The 23,061-nt window shown below is 49.1% G+C and overlaps 8 protein-coding genes across 8 annotated transcripts; 3 read left to right on the forward strand and 5 right to left on the reverse strand.

Annotated features, from left to right (window-relative positions):
- Positions 1-3,177: 3,177 nt before the first annotated feature.
- On the forward strand, positions 3,178-3,812 carry Triagg1_6393 (uncharacterized protein; the record flags this gene model as incomplete). Its single annotated transcript, XM_062901012.1, has 2 exons — positions 3,178-3,217; positions 3,328-3,812. 2 exons carry the CDS (start codon positions 3,178-3,180, stop codon positions 3,810-3,812), a joined length of 525 nt encoding a protein of 174 aa, XP_062754646.1.
- Positions 3,813-4,769: 957 nt separating this feature from the next.
- Positions 4,770-6,007, forward strand: Triagg1_6394 (uncharacterized protein; the record flags this gene model as incomplete). The annotated part of the gene is made up of 4 exons (XM_062901013.1): positions 4,770-4,814; positions 4,877-5,362; positions 5,424-5,834; positions 5,900-6,007. 4 exons carry the CDS (start codon positions 4,770-4,772, stop codon positions 6,005-6,007), a joined length of 1,050 nt encoding a protein of 349 aa, XP_062754647.1.
- Positions 6,008-7,403: 1,396 nt separating this feature from the next.
- Triagg1_6395 (transcriptional regulator family: Fungal Specific TF) lies at positions 7,404-9,567 on the forward strand (the record flags this gene model as incomplete). The annotated part of the gene is made up of 4 exons (XM_062901014.1): positions 7,404-7,446; positions 7,746-8,284; positions 8,433-9,226; positions 9,309-9,567. The coding sequence occupies 4 exons, from the start codon at positions 7,404-7,406 to the stop codon at positions 9,565-9,567; spliced, it is 1,635 nt and encodes a 544-aa protein (XP_062754648.1).
- A 576-nt stretch (positions 9,568-10,143) lies between these two features.
- Triagg1_6396 (uncharacterized protein) lies at positions 10,144-13,446 on the reverse strand (the record flags this gene model as incomplete). The annotated part of the gene is made up of 1 exon (XM_062901015.1): positions 10,144-13,446. One exon carries the CDS (start codon positions 13,444-13,446, stop codon positions 10,144-10,146), a length of 3,303 nt encoding a protein of 1,100 aa, XP_062754649.1.
- Positions 13,447-14,624: 1,178 nt separating this feature from the next.
- Positions 14,625-15,323, reverse strand: Triagg1_6397 (uncharacterized protein; the record flags this gene model as incomplete). Its single annotated transcript, XM_062901016.1, has 1 exon — positions 14,625-15,323. One exon carries the CDS (start codon positions 15,321-15,323, stop codon positions 14,625-14,627), a length of 699 nt encoding a protein of 232 aa, XP_062754650.1.
- Positions 15,324-15,355: 32 nt separating this feature from the next.
- Positions 15,356-17,565, reverse strand: Triagg1_6398 (uncharacterized protein; the record flags this gene model as incomplete). Its single annotated transcript, XM_062901019.1, has 4 exons — positions 15,356-15,771; positions 16,607-16,733; positions 17,039-17,355; positions 17,412-17,565. 4 exons carry the CDS (start codon positions 17,563-17,565, stop codon positions 15,356-15,358), a joined length of 1,014 nt encoding a protein of 337 aa, XP_062754651.1.
- Positions 17,566-18,620: 1,055 nt separating this feature from the next.
- Positions 18,621-19,731, reverse strand: Triagg1_6399 (uncharacterized protein; the record flags this gene model as incomplete). Its single annotated transcript, XM_062901020.1, has 6 exons — positions 18,621-18,814; positions 18,885-19,149; positions 19,205-19,247; positions 19,304-19,548; positions 19,602-19,622; positions 19,690-19,731. The coding sequence occupies 6 exons, from the start codon at positions 19,729-19,731 to the stop codon at positions 18,621-18,623; spliced, it is 810 nt and encodes a 269-aa protein (XP_062754652.1).
- Positions 19,732-20,674: 943 nt separating this feature from the next.
- On the reverse strand, positions 20,675-22,950 carry Triagg1_6400 (uncharacterized protein; the record flags this gene model as incomplete). The annotated part of the gene is made up of 12 exons (XM_062901021.1): positions 20,675-20,878; positions 20,948-21,017; positions 21,076-21,093; positions 21,155-21,236; positions 21,301-21,350; positions 21,406-21,528; positions 21,589-21,782; positions 21,844-21,870; positions 21,953-22,019; positions 22,101-22,182; positions 22,250-22,481; positions 22,558-22,950. The coding sequence occupies 12 exons, from the start codon at positions 22,948-22,950 to the stop codon at positions 20,675-20,677; spliced, it is 1,542 nt and encodes a 513-aa protein (XP_062754653.1).
- Positions 22,951-23,061: the final 111 nt, after the last annotated feature.

Below are 23,061 nucleotides of genomic sequence, written 5' to 3' on the forward strand. Positions count from 1 at the left end.
CGTTTCAAATACCCCAGTTGGTGAATCGTGGTGCCGAGTGTGGTAGGAGAGTTATTGACGCCGAAGCCCACTACGTTGCTGAGATCTCTGTCGTTTCTCTCTGCTCGGGGGACGGGATACGTTCCTCAAGGTAAAGAGATACTCAGAACGGTTTCGTTTGTTTTCTCGACCTTTCCATCCTCTCTCAAGTCTATTCACTGCCCACTGCTCCCTTCTCCCTCCTCTCTTCCAACGTTTGAGCTACTCTATACTTGCTCCGTTACAGCGCATCGCATCTCTCATAAGCCGCCACTTCTCTTGTAAGATCGTCTAGCCAGCCAATTATCCTCATCAAAAACTTCTGCCATTCATCTGAGACGCATTCACGATGCTGACCAAGGTAGAAAGCTTTCCCATCTCGCCTGCGCCGTCCTTCCCGCAAGAGGTCCGAAACATTGGGGAAATTGAGGCCAAGGCTCCTTACCTACTACTCTGGAAGCACAGGGATTGATGACGCACCGAGGTGGCAGGAGGTATAGTGATGCCGAGGTCACCTTGCTGCCGAAATTCCTGAGGCGGCGGAGCGCAGAGAGGCTATCGAGATCAAGATGGCTGATGTAGTCGCCAAGGCTGGCCGGCCGGGGTGCTACTAGAGGACCCAGCCGGCTGGCCCTGGAGGCTCAGGAGGAGAGGAGGATGCAGCTGCAGCTCTAGGAAAGGTGGCAGTGCACCAGCGTGGGAGTCAAGTCCAGCTCGGTTCCGACCAGCTATAAAGAGTTGTGTCACCATACAATTCATGATTGGCCCTCGCGTTATCAGGGGATGGAATCGTTCATGTAGAATGGATGGCTGGGGTGCTACTAGAGGACCCATCCGCCGGTTGAAGCCCGGATTCACGCCCGGATTATTTGTCAACGGACGAAGGTCAGTTTCACGTATTTGTATTGTGCGTTTAGAAGTACGTATGCTAACTTGTCGACAGAACTAGCCATCAAGAGCTGCGTCACCATACGATTCAAGATTAGCCCTTGCATTGTCAGGGGATGGGATCATTCATCTAGAAAGGAGAAGAATCAAGCGCCGGAAGAGCATACACCCATGGTTGTAACATACTGTATCCATGATATCGATGCAGTTCAACGAACTGGATATCACCTCAAATAGGCCTGAAGAGAAGGTTTAATATCCCATGGCAAACAACGCGCCACGAGTTCTGCAAAGCCAGGCAACTAGATCTTTGTCTTCACCCTCGTCTTCGTTCTCCCTGGCCCTCGTCTTCATCTTTGTCCTCTCGCGTCTTCGTCTTCGTCCTCCCTCGTGTTCGACGAGAAGGATACCAACATCCTCGCCTATCAAGCAAGGCTGGCTGGCCGGGGTGCTACTAGAGGACCCAGCCGGCTGGCCCCGCTGGTTGAGACCCGGATTCACACCCGGATTATTTATCAACGGGCGAAGCTCTGTGCCACGTATGTTTCATTTCCAGCTTAGACGAGTATCTATGCTAACATGTCAACAGTAACGGACCTTGTAACGGTACTCGACGCAACTAAACGAGCTGGATGTCACCTTGAATAGGCCTGAAGAGAAGACTCAATATCCCGTGGCAAGATTGATACGCCACGAACGCTGCAAAGCCACACAGATGAATCTTCGTCTTCGTCCTCCCTCGTCTTTGACAAAAAAGATACGAACATCCCCGCCTCACAAAGGCCATGTCCCCTCGCCTTTTTGAAGGTATGTCCAATAGCTTTCTTCTCTACTGGCCTGATCAGGTAGGGAGTACCTATTTATACTAATTACATCCAGCCTCCTGTTATTCAGCTTGTGCATATACCTTCACGGTTGCTGTCCCTTTCCAGCCCGCTTGACTAAAGCTCTGACTACGACAGCGCTCGTGGTTTGGCATTCACCTCCAGTTTCGACAAAACATTCAAGCTCTAGGAGGTTGATAAATGTGACAGCCCTGTGATTGCATTGGCCACCTGGTAATTTGGCGGTAATGCAAATTTGGTCGCTATGACTAAAGACGGCTCTCGACGAGTTGCTACTACGGCCGGTGTCCCTACAGAGGCCATTCGGATATACCCTGTCAACCTGGATGACATTGCCAACGGCCCCTACGTCTCCTTTTCATGTACTCGGACTGACGCTGACGGCTCTGATAAGTGGGCATATTTCCCAGCAACAATGCAGTGCGACCATGTCCCCTCGTCTGAACAAGGCCATGCCCTCTCACCTGGCTATGTCTACAAGCACGCACACGCAAATGAGTGACGGAAAGGAGAAAAGAGGGAGAGTGGAAGAGGAGTTGACATCGGGGCAGACATCGAGATTCGACATATTTCGCCAAACGGAATTGTTGCTTTGTTAAAAATATCACCCCTTTTGGATGATGAATTGATTTTATAAAACGGCTCTCGAAAGTGTCTTTAGTGCTAGCATCATCACCTTTGACGCTCCGACATGAAGCTCATCGTTGTTTTGCATTTCACCAGCTATGGCGCGCCGTCCCGAGAGAGATTTCTCAGTACACAACTTGGTGATACTTGATATGCCTTTTAGTATCATTTCCAAACACCACCATTTCCCCCTCCATCTCCATCCATCTAGTTTCAAGAGTCTCGGCCTACAAACGACGCAGCCGGTGCAATCACCAGAGACATCCGTGTTAGATGACAGAGAAATCGGCTCCCTCGCTTAGAAGACTACGCTACCCGAAATTACTGATCATATGTTCAACCTAATAGACGGGCACATCTGCTGGAATCTCGTACGCCCTGTCAAAAGTGGTCGGGATTCTAGCCGTTTCGATTAGCTGCTGATGATACGAGAAGCCCGCCGTCATCTATTTTTAGCCGGGAGGTGAGAAATGTACCAGAATTCGGGTTTAAGGCCTGCTTCATGACATGATCCTACTAACGTGAAAGACAGGAAATAAGCGAAGTCCGAGATCCAGTTTCGGAACTTGAAAGATTTCCGAACGTTGCAACGAACCAATGGACAAACATCGACAACGATCATCATCAGCGCTTAGTAATCGCACAATAGAACACACATGGTTGAGGTTTTGGTGATGGAGATGATGTTGTCTCGGGAAAAGTGAAAACGGCGTGAAAAAGCATTTAATGCGAAGCATGATTGTCTACGTCTTGCCCTGAAGTGCAATACCACTCATAGAGTCGAAAGCCTTATTCACGAATGTCTCAACCTACCATTCTTATCACTGGTGCTAGTAGAGGTGTGTACGGATATCTTCCTCTTTCGCAAAGTAGAAAGGGCTAAACCATGCTGGATCAGGTATCGGGGCATCTCTGGTAGCCAAATAACTGCTACGGCCTGACACCACAGTGATTGCAACGGTTCGACATGTCACGGCTCAACAGGAAGAAAGACTTCACTCCCTGTCTTGCGGGCAAGGTTCGAAGGTGATTGTACTCCCGCTTGACATGAATGTTGCCTCGAGTATTACAGAGGGAGTTGCTCTTCTCAAAGATGAATTTGGTATAACAACCTTGGATCTGGTCATTGCCAATGCCGGTATTTGCGATACCTTTGGCCCCGTGGCGAAAATATCCGAGGACGAGATGTTGAAGCACTTTGAGGTCAACACCGTAGGCTTACTTCGGCTGTTCAAGGCCACTATTCCACTCTTGGGTGTCTCGGAGGAATCCAAGCTGGTATACATATCTACAAGCGTGGCCAGTATCAGTCAGCTCAACACATGGTCCATCACGACGGAATATGGGATATCCAAGATGGCCGGCAACTTTTTGATGAAGATGATTAGCATTGAGCACAGCAATGTGATTGCTCTTTCCATTAGCCCTGGGTAACATGATTCAAACATTGGTAATAGAATCTGGTTTCTAAAATGCTGTTAGGTTTGTACAGACGGACATGTGAAATCGTGGGGCCAAGGCTCAAGGGCTCGAAAAGGCGCCCGTGACGGTGGAAGACAGTACGATTGGTGTTATGAAGCTGATTGACGCGGCGTCCAAAGAGACTACGGGGCGATTTTTGGACTTGGACGGTGGGGAGATTCCTTGGTAATCGGGAAATCCGTTTGATGTGATGGGCCCTGTACTGAGTCATCGGATCAGGGAGACCTGTTGTAGAACGAGAGGAGGACTTGTAGTCTTTCGTATTACCTAAATATACTGCACATTAGCAATCAGAATCCACACAAGTTGTAACATGACTTTACCATGTGCTGATGCAAAATCTAAGATGGGTACGGAGGAGTCTGTGGGAACGCCAATCCGAAAAACGAAGGCTCGCACAACACTGAAGGTCCGAGGCCGAGCATGGGCTCATGAAAGCACACAGTCTCAACGGAGGACATCTGTGTCAGACGGGTGTAGACTGTCAATAAATGAGTGACGACGATGCTCTGCAAAGCGGAGAATTGAAACAGCCGATAGCTGCCGTTGGCGTTGGTGTCGGTTGGGAAGATCTTCAGCCGGCGCTACGGCATTCGAATGCAACGTCAGGGGTCACATTGCAGAGCGTTGAGGCACATCCCCGCGTCTCGACACACAGCACTAGGCCAGGGTTGACAGAATGTCGGAAATTCTCAACAGAATTCTGACTCGAATCTCAAGATGTCGGTGAAGCAAGGTCGTACGTCTTCCGCTTACTCGGTCGAAATTGCGCAATTGGATCGTGTTGGCTGGGGCTGGGGAAGGAGTATATAAAGATGATCTCCCAGGTTCCAATCCTAGGAAAACCATTCGGAAACACATTAGCATCGAGGAACTCCTGCCAAGCAAAGCAGCAAACATTAGATCAAAATGTCTCCTAAAACAGTCGTCGTCGTAGGTGCTACTGGCTTACAGGTTTGTATCTCAATCCCCCATCCAGACAGATCCATCTAGCATCTAACCTGAGGCTGAGCTAGGGAGGATCCGTCGTTGAAGAGTTTCTCAAGTATCCCAACGAGTATCGTATCAAGGGTCTTACGCGTGATGCCTCCAAGCCCGCTGCTTTGCAACTCTCTGCAAAAGGGGTGGATGTCCAAGCTGTAGACCTCAACGACGGCCCTAAGGCACTGGAAAAGATCTTTGCCGAAGCAAGCATCATCTTTGCCCTGACTGATTTCTGGGCTTCGAGATCCAAAGTCATCGAGATCGCCCAGGGTAAGGCCTTGGCCGATGCTGCTGCCAAGATCCCGACGCTAGAGCACTTTGTCTGGAGCGCTCTCCCTGATCCGATGGAGCTTTCCCAGGGAAGATTCTACCATGTCCACCATTGGAAGAGCAAGGCAGACGTGACGGAGTACATCAAGGAGCAGAAGCACGAGCTTTGGAAGAAGACGACGACGGTTCTGTTCCCCAACTACTTTGAAAACTGCTTGACTGACCCTCGGGGGTATTTGCCACAAAAGGTGCGTTTCCATTCGCGTCGAGGCTCAAGAGATATGGAAGCTAAACGATTCTCATATCAAGATTTCCGGTAAGCTTGTGCGCGAGTTTCCAGTCGGCCTCGGCACAATTTTGCCAAACGTAGCCATCACCGACACGGGTAGGCTCGTCCGTACCGTCGTGAAGAACCCAAAGACCTACTTTGGAAAGTCCATCGCGTTTTATGCCCAGGCGATATCGGAGGGCGAAAAGCTTGTCACACTGGCAAAGGGTACGTTTCATGGGTCGTTGGAGGCAGAGCGTGGAGCTAATGAGAAATGGTCAGTAATTGGAATTCCCTTTGAGTACCGGAAATCAACCCCGGAGCAGTTCCAAAGACGGCTTGAGAGTGTTGGCATGTCTCCTGAGTCCGCTCTGGACTTTACGGAACAACTTTTGATTTTCGAGTACTTTGGACAGGTTTATGCAAGCCATGATTACATTCAGGCGCATGAAGTGAGTTTTGACACTTACTTGGTTGCCGGTAATCTCCGTGCAACGCTAACGACAAATGCTTGTAGATTCCCGGTCTATCGTTGAAGACGTGGGACGAGTTTGTCCTCGAGAACAAGGAAGAGTTGATAGCCAAGATTGAATCAGGCGAGGGTCCATCTCGATGGGGTCATTAAGCACCAGTGTGTGTCGAATTGATTTGACAAGCGTCATGGGTAGAGTTTGGAGTCGTACTTCCAAGGAGTCAGTTGTCGAATTGTTTAAAGCCAATCCTGCTTCTAGTAACGTTGGTTAGCCAGTTTAGCAAGGATGAATAGACGTAACAACTTACCGTTGTTCGATCCGGTAGTGCATCTAACTTGTGGTTGATGGAAGCTTCGAATGTGTCAAACGATGACAACCAAGCCGGGGATATGACACTGGACAGAATTGTAACTTGACTCGCTAATCTCAGGCTTCTTGTGTGGCATTGTCCCTAGTCAAAAATGGTTGAGCATGGGGAAGAGTAGGAGACAAAGAGATATCCGGTTGTGGTTTAGCCTTGGGGAAGAAGGAAAGTCAGCGGACACGCACGGAAGATAAAATTCCCTTAATACAATAACTGGCAGTAAATGCATAAAGTGAGTGCAGCCTTGGCAATCTCACCTTTTACCATCTCGCTGCTCTTCTCTCTTTCCATCTACTTTTCTTTTACGTTTCTTCCATCTTTCTACGAATTGTGACTCCGGCATTGCTTGTGCGTGTACACTCTCTCCTCTCTCTCCATTCCACCGGCCTTACTAATCCATCTTAGGTTCGCTTCGGACGCGATGCAACTTGTTCCTCTCAGAACACCGCAACAAGGATGTCAGCCACCAAATCCCGGGCACATCGTGAGCTGCAGGGGATGATTCCGAATTCCGCTGACTCAGCGGTCAAATCCCCAAGTTTTGACGATTCAGAGAACCATCTCTTGCTCCCAGATCTCCTGTCTTCTGCGCCCGCAGTCGAATTCGCAATTCTGAGTCGACTCAGATCATTGTCTGATTCATTTCGATAAACTCGTTTGATCGGGAAAATAACCTCGTTTGGCTTCAGTCAACACACTATGGATACTAGGGCGCCTCGCAAATCAAACAGGGGACGGCGTGCAAAGGCGTGTGATTCGTGCTCCAGGAGAAAGGTGCGTTCCCACCAGAGCCAGTGGATCTTGGACAGGAGAGGCAATACATGTCAAACGTGTCTGTCAACTTTATTTCTCGCCCGGTGGGCCAATGGAGATGCAAGATTGCTCCGATCAAGACAAGCCTCGGGCCAGGAACCAACTGACAGACCGGCATGACAGATCCAATGCGATGCCGACGTTCCACAATGCAATTGGTGTAAACACCATGACCTAGCCTGCACCTACCGCCGATTGGTGGCAAATACCAAGAAGAAAGGGTAAGGCCATTCCTCATTCGTAGCCTCATCCCCAGCTCGTGCCACGTACGGACATGCGGATCGAGTATTCCTTGGCATTATGCCAACTGCTGACCCGCCTTGAGAAGCCCGGATCATAAGATTGCCCAAACTCCAGATTCCGTTACCAGAATGGAGGTCATCTTAGCCCAACGGTTATCCCAGCACGATGATGGTAAGTCTCCTGATCCTCTTGGTTAACGAGACAGAACCTTGCTCGCCAATCTCGGCCTCTTGCACCTTGTTGTTCCTTACCATGACGGCATATTATAGAATTACCACGCCTCCTTGCTCTTCGTTTTCCCCTAGCTTTGTTTGTACTTGGACTTTGTTATCCTTTGGACGGTGTGCTTGTTCGTACGAGCATAACAGCCTAAGCACCTTATTCTTCATATACATCTCTCTCTCTATATTCACCTATCCATGTCTATTTTCCCCGCCATCTGTTTACATCTTTGTCTAACTTTTTCGCAGATATTCAGTTTGAATACCCGACCTCGTCTCAGTCCGACCTCCGCAACGCTACCTCGTTTACTGGCATCTCGCTCTTCTCTGAGAAAGGACAAGCATGGATCGAATCACGCACTGGAAGCCGTATGACGCCTCAGACCCTCTGCTCATTTGGTCGCCAATGGCACAGTCCGCGCCGTCTGTATCTAGACTCGGATGCAATAGCTGCCGGTGCTCAGCCTTGCGAGCTCCCTCAAAGGTCGACTTTGGAGAGATATGCCGCGGCCTATTGCTCTTCGACTGTGTGCCTCATCTTTCCCGTCCTAAGTAAAGGTCTCTTTGCCAAGACACTCGACTTGGCATATTCCTCGCCTGATTCTCCTTCTGTCGTTGCTGCTAGAGCGTGCGTCTACTCGTTTCTAGCTGTAGCTTCTATTCTACATATTGAAGATGATTCTGCTGCGACGATGTCCTGTGAGTCGTATTTAGCAGCAGCCAGGTCGTTAATACCCCAGGTTACGCAAGAAATGACAGGGGATGGCCTTCAAACCCTCGTCACATTAGTACGTTTATGCTCCAGTCCCTTCCAGTAACTTGATTTCTTCGAAAATTCTTTCCCCTATTCCTTCAAGCCGCGCTTGGCCTCCCTAGTCATCCAAACGTGTGGTAAACCATGGTGCACTCTGTCTAACACTTGATTATCCACATCAGGCCATTGTTTATTATTTCCTGGGCGACCTCCAGTCTATGGGCCTCTTCCTATCGATCGCTACACGGTTCATCTTTGCTCTCAAGGCCCACACAAACCCTCAAGACGTTGCCAGATCTTACTTTTCCTCTCCATCATCTTCAAATCAAGCATCTTCACCCCCGACCTCGCAAGCCTACGACAAGAACGACCGAACTCATCATCTCCGCGATCTCTTCTGGACCTGCTACTCCCTTGACAAAGACCTCTGCATCCGCACTGGCCAGCCATCGTGTCTGTCAGACATCCATTGTGATCTCACACTCCCCCCTGACTACTCCGTAATGCAAAACCGCCACATCCAGAGCCACACCATCCCTGGCCTTGGTAGCCGAACCGTCCCCATGTATCCCTGGGAACTTCTCCTTTCTCAGATCAAGTCTCGAGCCTACGACGCTCTGTATTCGCCCATGGCGCACCGCAAATCGCAATGTGAGCTTCTTGAAAGCATCCGTGTCCTTGATGAATCCCTTGAGCAATGGCGTATGTCTCTTCCACCTGATTTCCGCCCGACACTCACATTTGGCAAAACGACACCTGTGAGTGCAGATGTCAGCATGCAGTCCTCCATGGTTCGGTTGGCATACTACCACTTTGTCGCAATCGTTCATCGAGCGAGCGGGAGGTGCATGGCTCAGTCACCAGGGAACTATCACGAGGGCGTACGATCTAGTTTCAATCTCTCCCTGGATGCTAGCAGATCGACGTTGGTATACTTGCGCGTAGCTCTCCACGTCATAACAGACGATTGCTTCTGGTATGATCAACCACACCCTGTTCTCTCTTGATGAATATTGTATAATAAAGCTAAACAACTACTGATTCTATGTTCTATGCAGGGTCATCATCTATTACCCCATCAGCGCTATACTCGCCCTATTTTCCAATATCCTCTCAAGCCCTCTCGACGAAACCGCTCCCGGAGATCTAGAAATACTCAAGAGCGCCCCTACGCTATTCAGAAGCATCCCCATACGAAAGCTCACGCTGGCCGAATTGACGCACCTGAAACTTCTGGATGCCTTTTCGATGGAACTTGCCAGGTTGGGGGAGCTTGCTATACAAAAGGCAAGGGACGGTGTGCCAACCCATGGATGAGGCTCACGTATTACGCTGATACTCTGAGATGTCAAAGGTCTTATAACTGATACCTGTCTACCTCACTCTCAAGCTCTTTACCATAAGTCCCTCTTGAGTATTTATCACCCAGCATGGTGAATCGATTGTACAGCATTAAGTGTAAATTAGAAATAGCAATCTTGATATATCTGGACTGGAAAATACTAGCCAATGCCCCAACGCAGGTAACCAGCATCATGTCACAAACTTTCAACCAAACTCATCAGTGATGAATACATTGACCAGAAACGACAATACTTATAGAGAAATTTAGCTATACCATCAGGTACTAGAAGAATATACCCATGATAGCACAGACTAAAAGTATATACCAATAGTAGCACATACTAGAAAGATATAACAATAGTAGCAGAAAATAGATTCAATAGTAGAAGAAATTAGTGACAGTATCAGACACTTGATATTGTAGGTGAGTAAATAACGCCCCTTTAAATATCTTCATGTGCTCTACCTCGTGATCCAACATCCCTTACCACAATAGAAACAATTGAGCTTCGAGTGCTGCTGACAATCTGATTCATAATTCATAAATGCCTAGTAGGCTGGCCACAACTTTTGCTCCACCTGCTTCTCCAACTCCAGCACGTCTGCCCCTGTTTGGGCCCTCAGCCAATCCTCTGCTTTTTGCACAAGCAGCTCCCAAGAGTCCTTTTCAGACGCCAACTTCTTCTTCAAAAATACCACAGCACAAAGCGTTGCCAACACATCCATGTGTTGGGTATACTGGCCAGGCAACTCAATCTTGACAGAGGCAGCCAGCGGTGCGATGCCCAAAATACCTTCGAGACTTGGACTCCATTGCCAATTGCCAGCGAATGTCTGCAAAGCAGACAGCGTTGACAGCACATCATTTCCGCTGCTACCAATGCCACCAGATGCGTTATTAGAGTTACCAAATGACATGGAAGATGATGTTCCAGCGCCGAACAAACCACTAGAATGGGAAGGGTTAGATCTGCCAAACAAGCCACCAGAAGAAGAAGTAGAAGCATACCCGCCGAACAAACCACCAGTCGCTGGAGGAGAACTATTTGCAGAACCGAATAAACCACCAGATGCGTTGAACGAGTTACCAAATGGCATGGGAGACGACGTTCCAGCGCCTAACAAACCACCAGTCGCTGGACCAGAACCGTTCGCAGAACCGAACAACCCACCAGAAGTAGAAGGAGTAGTAGAACTACCAAACAAGCCCCCAGAAGAAGGAATGGGAGCAGAACTTCCAAACAAAGAACTACCATTGCTTGTCTGTGGCGGCCTCCCTGCTTGACTCTGCGTCTGTTGTGCCTGAGCCTGTGCCTGTGCCTGTGCCTGAGCCTGTGCCTGAGCCTGCCGTAGCATTAGAGCTTGAGCTGGCATACCACCCGCCATCTGTGGTACAGCCCCCTGTTGCATCATCTGTTGCATCCCATGTGGCATTATCCCTTGTTGCTGTGCAATTAGCGGATGTGCTTGTTGACTAGGTAGCTGCTGTAACATTAGCTGCTGTGCTCGTTGATTGGGTTGAGAGGCAACCTTTTGCCGTTTAACCCCTGAATCGGCGGACGTTGCGGACTTTCGGGCCACTCTTGCGGCAAAACCCCGTTGAGGAGATGCCGCAACAGCCGCCTTGCCTAGAGCCTTGCCTTGAGCCCGGCGAGCTTTCCTTTTCCGAGCAGCGGCTTCTGGAGCTGCGATTTCATCAAACGAGATCTCCTCAAACTCGTCCGTCTCTTCATCTCCATCATCTTCTTCGTCGCCATCATCGTCATTCTCTTCGCCTTCTTCCCCCGTGTGGGCATTTCTATCAGTATCCTGGATGGCCACGAATGAGCACCACTTGCCGCTGACTTGATACTGCGTCCCCAGGCGGACCGCCTCTCGCTTCACCATGTCACTGAATTGACCGTCAAACTGCTCTTGCAAAAGCTTGCCATCTTGGTTCTTGACGTGGAATATCCAACCGCGACCATCTTCAAGCTCTCCGGTGGCCTTTCGTGCTGCTAATTGATGAATAGTGGTACCTCTCTCCGTAAGAGTCGCAATGGGGATTTCCAGTGACAGTGGACCATGGACAGATGTGCCTTTGAGTATAACACTCTTAGGCTGACGATCTGGTGTCGAGTCTGAGAGCAAGACATAGACACTCGTGCGAGTGAAAGGGAAAAGAGGTGGGATTTGAAATGGGGCTTGAAGATATCGAGGGACGGTCAAGGGTGGAAGTTTCCCCTTGACTGAATTAGAGGTATTAGGCATCTCCAAGTCCTTGTCTGAAACGCTTTGATCAAACAGAGATATAGGCTGCTGGGCTTCTTGAATGCGACTTTCTTCCGCCTGTCCTGAGGAGGGGACTTCCAAGGTTATCGCGTCCATAACCCTTTCGATAACTTCAAAGTCGTCATCATTCTCTTCTGCCGAACCATCATTGTTATCATACTTGATTTCAAGAGAGTAATCCGTAATGTGAGGCGTCAGAGCCCCCTTCAACATTCGGATCAACATCCTGTCCATCTTTTCGTTCTCTCCCACCGTCTGAGCAAAGCCATTGCCTGCACGAGCGACGCCTTCAATCAGGGCATGGCTGACATCTAATCCCACACCCAGAGTGAAGACACGCACAGCACCTTTGCTTTCAGAAACCTCAGTATTGATGAGTCTGAACAGGTCTCCCTGATTCCAAATCTCTCCGTCAGTGAGCAAAATCACTTCGAGGTTCAAGTCTTTGTATCGTCGCTTGAATACATCCTCCATTGGATGGTACATTTCTGTACCGCCAAAGTTGGCTGCGAACCCACTGACATAGCTTATAGCTGTTTCCAATGTCCCTTCTTCGTATGTCATGGATCGTTCCCACAAGAATTCATAGCGTGATCCAAAGCTGCAAATGTTAAACTTGACTCCAACAGGCAAAGACTTTAGAAAAATCTTCAACGCATTAACAATGTTGGGAATCTTGTTTCCGCCCCCCATGCTTCCGCTTCGATCGCACAGAAAGACAACCTCAGTCATTTCCATGGGCAAGTTGAATCTGGGAACAAGCGTCGCCATCAAAGCCCGCTGGTTTGGAATTGTCGGGTGCGTTTCCAGGACCGCCATGGGATCACCGAGACCGGTAGCGACAATCTGGATGATGAAGTCCCTGTCTAGCTCTGCTGACCCTTGGGACAGAGTCGCATAGGCTTTCTGTAGAGATGGCGGGTCGGATGTCGCGGTAGAAAGGGTGCCAATGTTGACAGAAATTGGATGGGACGGCGACTGAATGCTCTTGATGGCCGAACCACTGGAAACGTCGGCATCAACCGTGATGGTGATGTGTTTCCCACCTTGAAAAGTGTTGCTACCAGTCATGGAATGCTGCCCATATCGCGGAGCCAACCTGGTGGGGATGGTGAAGCGCAGTCCATCCACCTGAGCATCATGCTTCAGCTCTCCAAGATACGTAATCTCAACCTTGACACTCTTAGCGCGGCTGGGAATATTGCCGAGCGAGGTGCTGAAGACGTCGGATGCCTCCAAGGACCGCTCGATCAAGCCCGCTATTCTACCACTTGCTACAGCAGCCTGGTATTCCTGCTTGGCTTCTTCTCGCTCCTTCACAACGCCCTTGATAACGCGCGAGCCGATGGTGCATTCGAATCCCACCACGGAGACACCGTCATACATGGGGAAGACGTATTTCACATTCTTGAGAGAGGTACCTGTGGTGACAAATGTCTGCGTCAGGACTGTTCGCGAGGTTGAGGCGACGATGGAAGTGTGCACATCAAGAGACGCGATGGGAAGATACTTGATGTTGTCGTCGGTAATGATGTAGACGCCACAGCTGGGGATGGCGTTGGGGTTATTGTATCGAAACATTGTGATGGTGAGTTTTGATGCGGGTAAGAACTCAAGTCAGATGGCGATGGATGGATGGATGGATGGGAGAAGATGACAACGGCAGGTTAGTTTGAGATGTGAACAGGGGAGGTAATCCGAGATATCAGAAGTGGGTCAATGGTAGAGAGAGATTCAAAGAAACGACCACTGATGAAAATTCCAATGATGAAATCACAGAGAAACAACAATAAATGACAAGTCCAATAGGCAATAGAGATGATGATAAAAGAAGATGCTTCAAGTGCTGTGATGATGGATGACGTCTGGTGATGATCAACTGATGCTTGGAAGTGGCGGGGTAGAAACAACAAGCAATACCGCAGTATCGCAACGCTCAGTTTTGTATCACCAGCGGTAAAAGGAAGAAACTGATGAAGGCGATGATGATGAAGGAGATGAAGACGAATATCAACGAGGGGAACCATGGAAGCTTTATATAGTTTTTTCCCTCTCCCAAGCCAAGACAAAGTCACACGCTGATAAAGTCCGAGGTCCACTTGATGCTGCAAACCAGCCAACCGTCTTACACCAAATTCGGTTGAGATGCCAATGATTCACAACCGCGAGATGAATTGAGCCGTGGTCCAATTGAAGTCGTTTCCGATGATTTCCCTGCAGAGGCGAATCGTTTTTCCGTTGAGGCAGCCAGATCGCCGTGGCCTCAGGCGAATCAAAACTCGCCGCGAACTTGTGCGGCTGCTGCCTGGCGATGCCTATCGATATGGATGAGTTGGTTTGTGAAACTGAACAGCTTCCGATGATGTACGGCAAACAAGTTGAACAGCGAATGACGATTGTTACATTTGAAATGAAGTGATTTATAAAGAATTTATTCCTCCAATGACATTGTTTCCATCGCAGAGTGTATGAACACTGCTGAGGTGAGCGAGAACCGATTACTGTTTTAATCTCCACCGCAATTTAATCGCCCACACAGTCACCATCTTTAACAACGAAGATACAGAGCAATCCACAACAAACTTTCATAACGTAAACGAGTGTGTTACAAGAGCAATCTCAACACAACACATTATCCCCATTCTCCATCAATCAGATACCAATCAAAAAACCATTGACAGGCAAAGAATCGCACCCCTGTTACTCCCTCCATCGCAGTTCCAGGTTCAGTGCCTCCCTAGAAATTGATTATCATGACCTCATGATATAATCCCTCCCCAGCCCAGATACTTGGCAGGCGATATGGGCGGACTCTTGCGGGACCAGGGGAATCTCCCCTTCTCCTTGAAGCCTTCATCGTCGTAAGAGTTGTAAAAGGTGCAGCGTTTGCATTGGTCATGTTCGCAGCCGTCCTTGACGCAAGACTTGACGCGGTCGCCAAAAATTCCCGGCTGGCCACATGCACAGCACTTCCAGTATGTCAAGCAAGTTTGCTCGTTGCTAGGCTTCTCTCGCGCCTTGGTTCTTGGCGGGGAGTCGGTAGCTGGGGGCGTACCATCTGGTTTAGAGACGGGAGGTGGTGGTGTACCGCTTGGTCGAGGGTCGGGAGCCGGAGGTGTATTGGGGGCCATCGCCGGAAGAGCCGTGGGACGTGGGAAGAGTTGGTGTAGGGCGCGGACACGTAGGCAGAAAAGGATGAGGATGTAGACGTTGTTGGCGGGGATATGAAAGCGGAAGATGTGAACGAGGAGGAGGCCCAGGAGGTTGACGGTGACGAGCAACTGCACGTACAACGAAAGGAGAATTGCCATGAGGATTGCGAGCGGAAGGAAGGCGCCCGTGAAAAGAGGAAGAACGACTCGAAAGAGGACGGTCCACAGCAGGTTGTATGCGAGGAAGCTGCGAGGAGGGGAGCCGAGAAAGAAAAGAAGGTGGAGGAGGAGGATTTGCAGGAGCATGGTCAAGAAGATGAGGGTTTATAATAGGAGGGTCAGTTAGATGAGAAAAAGCATGTCTCGAGGAACGAACTGGGCGAGGCGTGAGAAATTCTGTAGAAATTGGTGGCCGAGGAGGAAGGGGACGCCAGAATGGGGGCAGTGGCAATTCTGGTGACTCTTGTTCCAGTGGTTCCCGCAACCATGGCGATAGCAGTGGTGACGGCGATCGTGACGGCGATCGTGACGGCGTTAACGATGGGGGCTGTGTTGGTGTTGTTGGTGGTGATGATGGCGACGATGGTGACGATGGCGACGATGGCGACGATGGCGGTGATGGCGGAGGTGGTGATGATGGCGGAGGTGGTGATGATGGTGAAGGTGGTGGAGGTGGTGGAACGAAGCCCTCGGGCCGTGTTTTGCCTCCTCTTCCACGATTCCGGTACATTTTGAGAGTCTGCAAACGGTTCCTCTTGCACTCGATATAGTAGCAGCCAGGCTCTGGCGAAATGTTCAACTTTCCCTACATCGAGGAGTTGGCTCCGGGGTCTCTACGCCCTTTATATACCAGCTGAATCGTGACTCAACTTTAAATACCTATATAGTACAGTTTTGAACTAGACCTGAATCTAAAATGCGTCTGATAGTTTTCCTACTCGCAGATTGTGGCGTTGAATCCGATCCGCAGAGTCCCATCAGATGTATCTTTGGTCAATTTGCTCAGAGGGCTGCTATAGAATTCACTTGAGCATATGGCGGCGACATTAGACTCGTTGGCGCCATAGTACTATAAAAAAACCTATTTCCTGCCTCATTCTACATATCTTTTGAAAATGGCCGCACCGAATGATTCCTTGGTCAAATGCCCGATGCTGATACGCGGGCATGTTGTTGGGGTCGTTATCCAGTTCTAAAACCAACAAAAAGGCGAAAAGAAAATTGGATGGATGGGGCGTGCGAAGCGAACGAAAGAAAGATAAGAGTGTTTTTTTTTTTTGTTAATTTATTGTTTAAACGTAAGGTAAATTCAATTTCCCTCTTTAACTTTGGCCTTGGTTTAGGTTTGTTTGTTCCCTCTGTACGTACATGTACCAAGACCATCAACACTTCTGCCCCGACGCGTAGGCACGCCCCAATCTTGACGGCTACATCATCTTCCCACAATCCCTCTTCTGAATTTCTCTTCTGAAGCGGCCTCTTCCACTCCACAACCGCCCCGTGATGTATCAGCTCTGTGAGTTCCTATCCCCAATAACGATGGACACGAGGCAAATCGCGATCGCCAACCACTCAAGGGATCAACAAACCACGATCGTCATCCTCGAACCCCCACGCCGCCCTTCGCAACTTCTGGAGATCGCTCTTCCCAAGAATCGACGGCGAAGAAGTCTCTATAGCTCGCACTTGACATTTCCTGATGACAGAAACATCATCCTAAGGACATTAAAGCACTCTCGTCCCGTCTGCTCCAGCAATTTGCGGCATGGATTCGACTCCATTTCATCTGGCATATTCGAGATGAGGCTTCCCAAAGTATTGGTACACGTTGCACCCTTTGAAGGCTTTGCGTAAAAAACCTTCAACACCAAGGTTTGGCAGGCCTCCCTTGAGCTGAATCATTTGCCTCATGCCTTCGTAGTGCTGGAACGAAGCGGCCTCATTCTTGCACAGAGCCTATCATCAAACGCATCAGGATTTTCATCTCGGAAAGTTTCTTATCAAACGTAAGACAAACTTACCTCATCGCTGCACAACATCAGTGCCTTTGCAATTGACGCACTACTAATAGAGCATCGTTCTGCAGCAATGTCCGCGTTAATAGATCTGATACACTCCACCTTGTACATGGTTGCCACCTGTGCGTAATCACAGTCAACTGGTCCTTGCCGCTCATGTAGTACGAGATTACGACATGCGGACAGAAAGACCCCGGCTAGCATGCCGTCGTCCGAGACGATAAAGGGGAGCCAATGCTGGCTTGCGGTTTCGAAAAATGGAAGCTCTCCCTCGCCATGGTCACACCAATCCCGAGATTCTGGAATAACAGACTTTACGTCTACATCGAGTTAGCTTTGGGTGAGTTCTCAAAACCGTCCGCATAGGATCACCTACAGTAGTCCAAGAGGAAATACTCAAGCTTTGTGATAGGTCTGCTCCCTTGGAATAACCATTCAAACCGGGGAATGTTCAGTCTAGCGGGCCAAACGACGACCACTTGGGGAATTTTCCCAGTATCCACTTGCGTTCCCCTTCCTTTTGAATCCATATTTAGCGGCAAGGTTGATGCGCGCCGGGAAGCGTGAACTCCCCGAGCTGCATGCGATCGAATGCTAGATACAGCCACTGCCGAAGTGGCATCGCGGGGATGTGCTGCGTTGATGAACTCGACTCCCACTCTTTTGGTCAATGATATCGACGGAAGCCCAGATGGCAGATGCTCGGATGATGTCTCCGAAGTCGTCTCATCACATCCTTTATCCTTTGCTAGGGTTTTTGTCGGCTGGTAGCTTCTCCAGCGACGTATTCGCACCTTGAGCTGCGGCTCATTTGCGGAATTGCTTCTCACCATCTTCTCAGCTACTACTCTTCTCAAGAATTCAAAAATCGACCTCGCAAGACGCTCTTGACAACACTTTGTTTAAGGGTGAGGGAGCATGGTGGTTGTCCTTCGAGGCTTAATCTAGCTTTCTGACTAATTGCCTTTTAGTCGAAACAATCAAGCCGCGAAACCCGTACTCCACTTACACATACCAAAAGAGGAAGTTTCTCAAGTGACGGCAGACATAATCTGTGGGCCGTTCGACTGGGGTAAGACATGGCTTGGAGTCTCCTGGCTGGAGAGTCTCTTCATTGGGCACTTCCTACACCAGTCAAGGGCACAAGGCTTACACCGAGACGGAATCACAGCAGCAGAGGGCAGCAATGAACCGGATTCAAGCCTCACGCTTACCTGCGTTAGCTGGAACAAAGACAATCTATTCCAGGGACCAACCGATCTCCGAACAAATAATGACGGCATGCCCAAGATTTGAGCATGACGTAGCATTATCCTTTTCTTTGAGCGCTCATACTTTGAAATTGATGGAAGCCATAGTTTTTACGTAGTCCTGCTGACGCCGAGGAAAGGGCCTGAATCAGAATTATTTGTTCTTGGGAACATATGCAACAAGTATTCACACAGGATAACATCTCTTCCTAATAACAATCCAATTTATTCTGCTCATTTTGGCTAACTATAAAACACAGCTTCCTTACGAACTTGCCTTCTTCAGCATCAATCTCAAAAAGCGAACAAGCGTCGAGATGCGGCCGTGATAGCGTCTAAAACCAGTCCTTATTGTTGCCGCGGTGGGAAATAAAGTCGCCGCTGAGCTTCTCATCAAGAGAAGCAATAACAGACAACTGGGCCTTGACGGATTCTTCGGTCGAGATCATGCCCTTGACTCTCGGGTCCATTTTCTGGAACGAGCTGAGCATCCACTGGAAGGCCTCAGGCGAGTTGGAAATGTCTTGAGCTAATGGTGCCAGATAATGTCAGCAGATGTCGGTCGGTTAACTCGGTTACCAAGCATGACAAACACTCACCAGCGTCGGTCTCCACCCAACCAGGGCTCAGAGAGAGAGTCTTGATGCCCTTGGCCTTGAGTTCGACTGCGTATTTTGCCATGATAATATTTCCGGCGGACTTGCTGACAGCATACCCAAGAAGATTGGGCAGTTCGGTGAAGCGAGTGGTAGGAATATCGCCAATTCCTGACGAAATGTATACAATCTTCTTTTGCTGACCGTTTTCGACCAAAGGGAGCAGTGTATTGATCGTATTCACAGCATGGAAGAGATTCACAGCCAACTGCTTACGGTGTGAGCATCCATGAATCGGCTTCTCGTTCCCTAACAAGACTTACAGATTCGTCGATTTCTCGCTTAAAAAGATCTTCCTTTCCGCGGCTTGACGCAATCAGTCTCTCTGGCGAATATCGAACACAGAATAATGAAATACTCACAAGGCAGAAGGCGGCAAAAGCTTGGCCTCGTCAGTTCCGGCAGAGTAGGCGTTGTAAATCAGAACGTCCAGGCTGCCGTTGGTGACCTTGCTGATGCTTTTTGCAGTCTCTTCGAGCCTTGAGACGCTAGAGATGTCCGTTTCAATGACGTGGATGTTCTTGCGAGTTGCGGCCAACTCATTCAGCGGACCAGCCGTAGCCTGGCTTCGAATCAAAGCAATAACCGTGTTCTTGGAATCAGCAGACTGGCCTATAGGTGAGCAATCAGTCACTAGAGCGATATCGACGAGCAACGTACCAGTTCTTTCACGTATCCAAACTATTGGGTGGTATGATTAGCCTCACGAAAAGGGGCACGTAAGTTCACATCGCCATTAATCACTTACTCCAATACCACGAGTGGCTCCGACAATAGCCCAAGAAGACATTTTTTGCGTTGGTTGTATAAAAGGTGTACTAAACAAGTTTGAGTTCTGAGATCTTCGGTGGCGAGTACAAAAAGGTATCCCAACTCACGAGGAGACGGATTGCTTTATACACCTAGTGATGTCCATCTCCATATCTTCTAAGAGACGATTCATAAGCTCGCAAACTAGGTGCAATTACGAAACGACAAACTCCATGGTCTACGTCCGCTCTGCTACCTATTCTCAGTGGCTCATCTTTGTTACTATTACTAATCTCGGTAGAATCTTGTGACGGAGGATTAACTACATTTCAAACAATGCCATAAGGATTCGACCAATCCCGTAACTCCGACGTTGAGCTCAGTCATGATACGACTAACAATCGATCCCCTGTTGACGCCACCAAGATCGCGAACAACCCCACCTACATATTCCGAAACAGGCAATTCCTCAGACAAAGTCCTGGATTCTTAAGCTTTGCTCGGTTTAATGACGAGAATGTAGGCAAGTTCTTCCTGTGAGTGACGGAATATCAACAGATGCAAAGTATTCTCATTCGTCTTGATAATCTGAAACACAGAGCGTATTCCTTCCGATTGGGACATTAGTAAAGAGGCTCAATCGGAAATACAGTCACCGCTGCCGTTTTACGGAATAGGAGCGATACTCTGGGCAATAGTACCATGATTGATCTTTTTTTGTTTTCTTTGTCTCTCAGCGACTCAAAAGTCTAGTGCATTGATGAGGTTTGACTTTTGCGTTCTGCAACCAAACCGTGTCGTTACATCGTTGCTGCCGTCTTGATCGAAACATCGTGGCCCAGAACGGCGATATTCCGAATCTGCCCTTTTTATTTCTCTTCTTTCTTCTCTCCCCCTCTGTCCAAGCATTGGACTCTTCTTCTTCTTCTTTTTTTAATCCATCATATGCCGATTCATCTTGCTTTCTATATGCGCTCCATCATCTAATCCTTGTCCAGTCGCACGGCGGCGTTCCTCTCGATAAAGTTGAGGTCTACTTGGTGACCAAGCAGCTCACGGATATTTGAAATGGCGTACTTGATCATGGTCGGTCTCTCCAAGCTGAGGCCGAATCCGTACACTCTCAGATCCTTGGGCAGTCCCATGGCCTCGAGCATTTCCGGTCGGAACATGCCACTGTTGCCAATCTGTGCGTAATTTCCACGATTAGCATTCCGAATACGTTGTAGTGCTTAGTTTAGTAACGCCGTTCTTACCTCTACAAGCTTCTTTAGGCCCTTGTGGTAGCTGAAAAGCTCCATACTAGGCTCTGTGTAGGGGTTGAAACTATTTCCTTTGTTAGTGGCGTCTAGGGATGCTCGGCAAGAGGGTTATCGTTTCTTACGCTGGTTTGAATTTGAGACTGCAAAGTGCATATTAGTATTAAATCGCAGACTTATTCAAGACCAAATTGATGTACTCACTCTGTCAGGCCCATCTTGGCAAAGAAGGTCTCGAAGAACTCCATCAGACCTCCAAGGGTCAATCCGTAGTCGGCAATAACACCTAATTATTATAAGCATTCGAATAATAAAACAAGTATTAAGCTATCACGTCAAGTCAACTATACCTTCTACCTGGTGGAACTCGCACAGATGTGTTGCGTCAACAGCCTCGTTTCTATAAATATGGTAAGTCACCATCATCACATATGAGGAGTTATATCGATAGTTACCTGAAAACGCGATCGATGGAGAAGTAGCGAACAGGCGGCACACGACCGTCAGGTCCTTTTTGCGCCGCCAATTTGTGTAGCATGGCTGCCGAAACAGATGTGGTGTGAGTACGGAGAACAAGTCTGGGGCCTGTTAGCATGATACTTGAATGTTTATACACATTTATCTTAGGAAACACATACCTTAATGACTCCTCCTCGGCCCAGGGGTATCGGTAGCCGATGGAGCCGTACTTTCCGTTCTCATGCACCTGCTTTACGTTCTCAAAGTACTCGTCGTAGTTTTGTTTATCGTCGGCGGAGACGGGGCCGGGGCGGCCAGCTGTCTTGGGGTCGGAGATGTAAAAGGTATCTTGCAAATCACGGGCAGGGTGTTGCTGTTTATTGTTAGTGATGCTAAGAAGAGGATGGGGGTATAATTCTCAGCTATAAACGTACTTGAGGGACGAAAAGAGCATCGAAGTTCTATTTAGTTTAAAAAGTTAGCATTTGCAAGCTTAATATTTCTTCAAGTGTCAAAACGGGAGAATCTTGGAGTGAGACATACCCAGAAACCAGACTCGATGTACTGGTTGGTAGGCATTTCTGTGAAGCCAGTCTCGAAGAAGATCTGTCTGTAAAGGGGAGAAGAAAACAGTTAGCCTTTCCGTGTACAAATAGAATCCCAGTAGCCGTTCAAGATTTAGCCAACTAACCGGAACTCGTGTCGCATCTTGTTGAGAGGGTGAAGCGCTCCAGAGACCTGGTGCCCGCCCAAGGCCTTGAAGTTGTACGGCTCTGTTCAAACATTAACTCTCGTGTCCCGCAACAAACGGTATGTGCAAGTTTGAATAAGACCACTCACTAAAGTTGGCCGTCTTCCACGCTCCAGACGCCAGCATGTCAGCCGTCAAATCCGTCTCCTCCTTGACAATTTCCAGCGCAAACTTGGGTCCCTTGGAAACCTTGAAGGAAATGACCTTTGCGGTGGTGATGAGCTTTCGCTTCTTCAGGTCGGCGATGATCTTGCCGTCGTGCGACTTGGTCTCCTTGATGAAGCGGAGTTGCGATCTCGTAACGTCTTCAATCGAGTCGACCTGCAGCAGGGTTGGGTTAGATCACGTCTTGTCGCTCGTTCCTGTTCTCTCCTCCTCCCCTCAAAGAGAAACTAACCAGCGCGACAAGCTTGTTGTCGTCCTTCTTGATCCATTTCTCCCTAAAGGCCTTTCCTTGGCCAACCTTGGTCACATTCTTGTCGCCGATTGCCGTCTCCAGGTCCTGGATGGAGAGACCGCCAAGGGCCTTGTGCACCGCCTCAAAGACGCGAGCCTCGTGGCTTCCATGCTGGACAATCTCCTCAGCCTCAGCCTCCAGAATCGCTTCCTGTCTCTCAATCTGCTCGTATACAACCATGGACCGTGAGGAAAGACGGTCCAGAGCAGCCTTGATCGTCTCAAAGGGCACGCTGGGGAAGGCCTCGGTCGAGAGAATCTGGTCGGCGTTGGCCAATGCCTGGAGCACCTGGAGGGCGAGATCGCCGGCCGGGTCAGCGGATACGGGAGCCATGATGCTGTGCTTTTGTGTCGTCCTTGCGACTTGGTGACGATCGTTGGCGCTGCCTTTTGGTCGAAATCGGCCTCTCAAGGGTGACTCAATCTTTTGGCTGGCAGATGGAGG

This window comes from Trichoderma aggressivum (genome assembly GCF_033847375.1).
Source record: "Trichoderma aggressivum f. europaeum strain CBS 100526 chromosome Unknown scaffold_025, whole genome shotgun sequence".
Lineage (NCBI taxonomy): Eukaryota > Fungi > Ascomycota > Sordariomycetes > Hypocreales > Hypocreaceae > Trichoderma > Trichoderma aggressivum.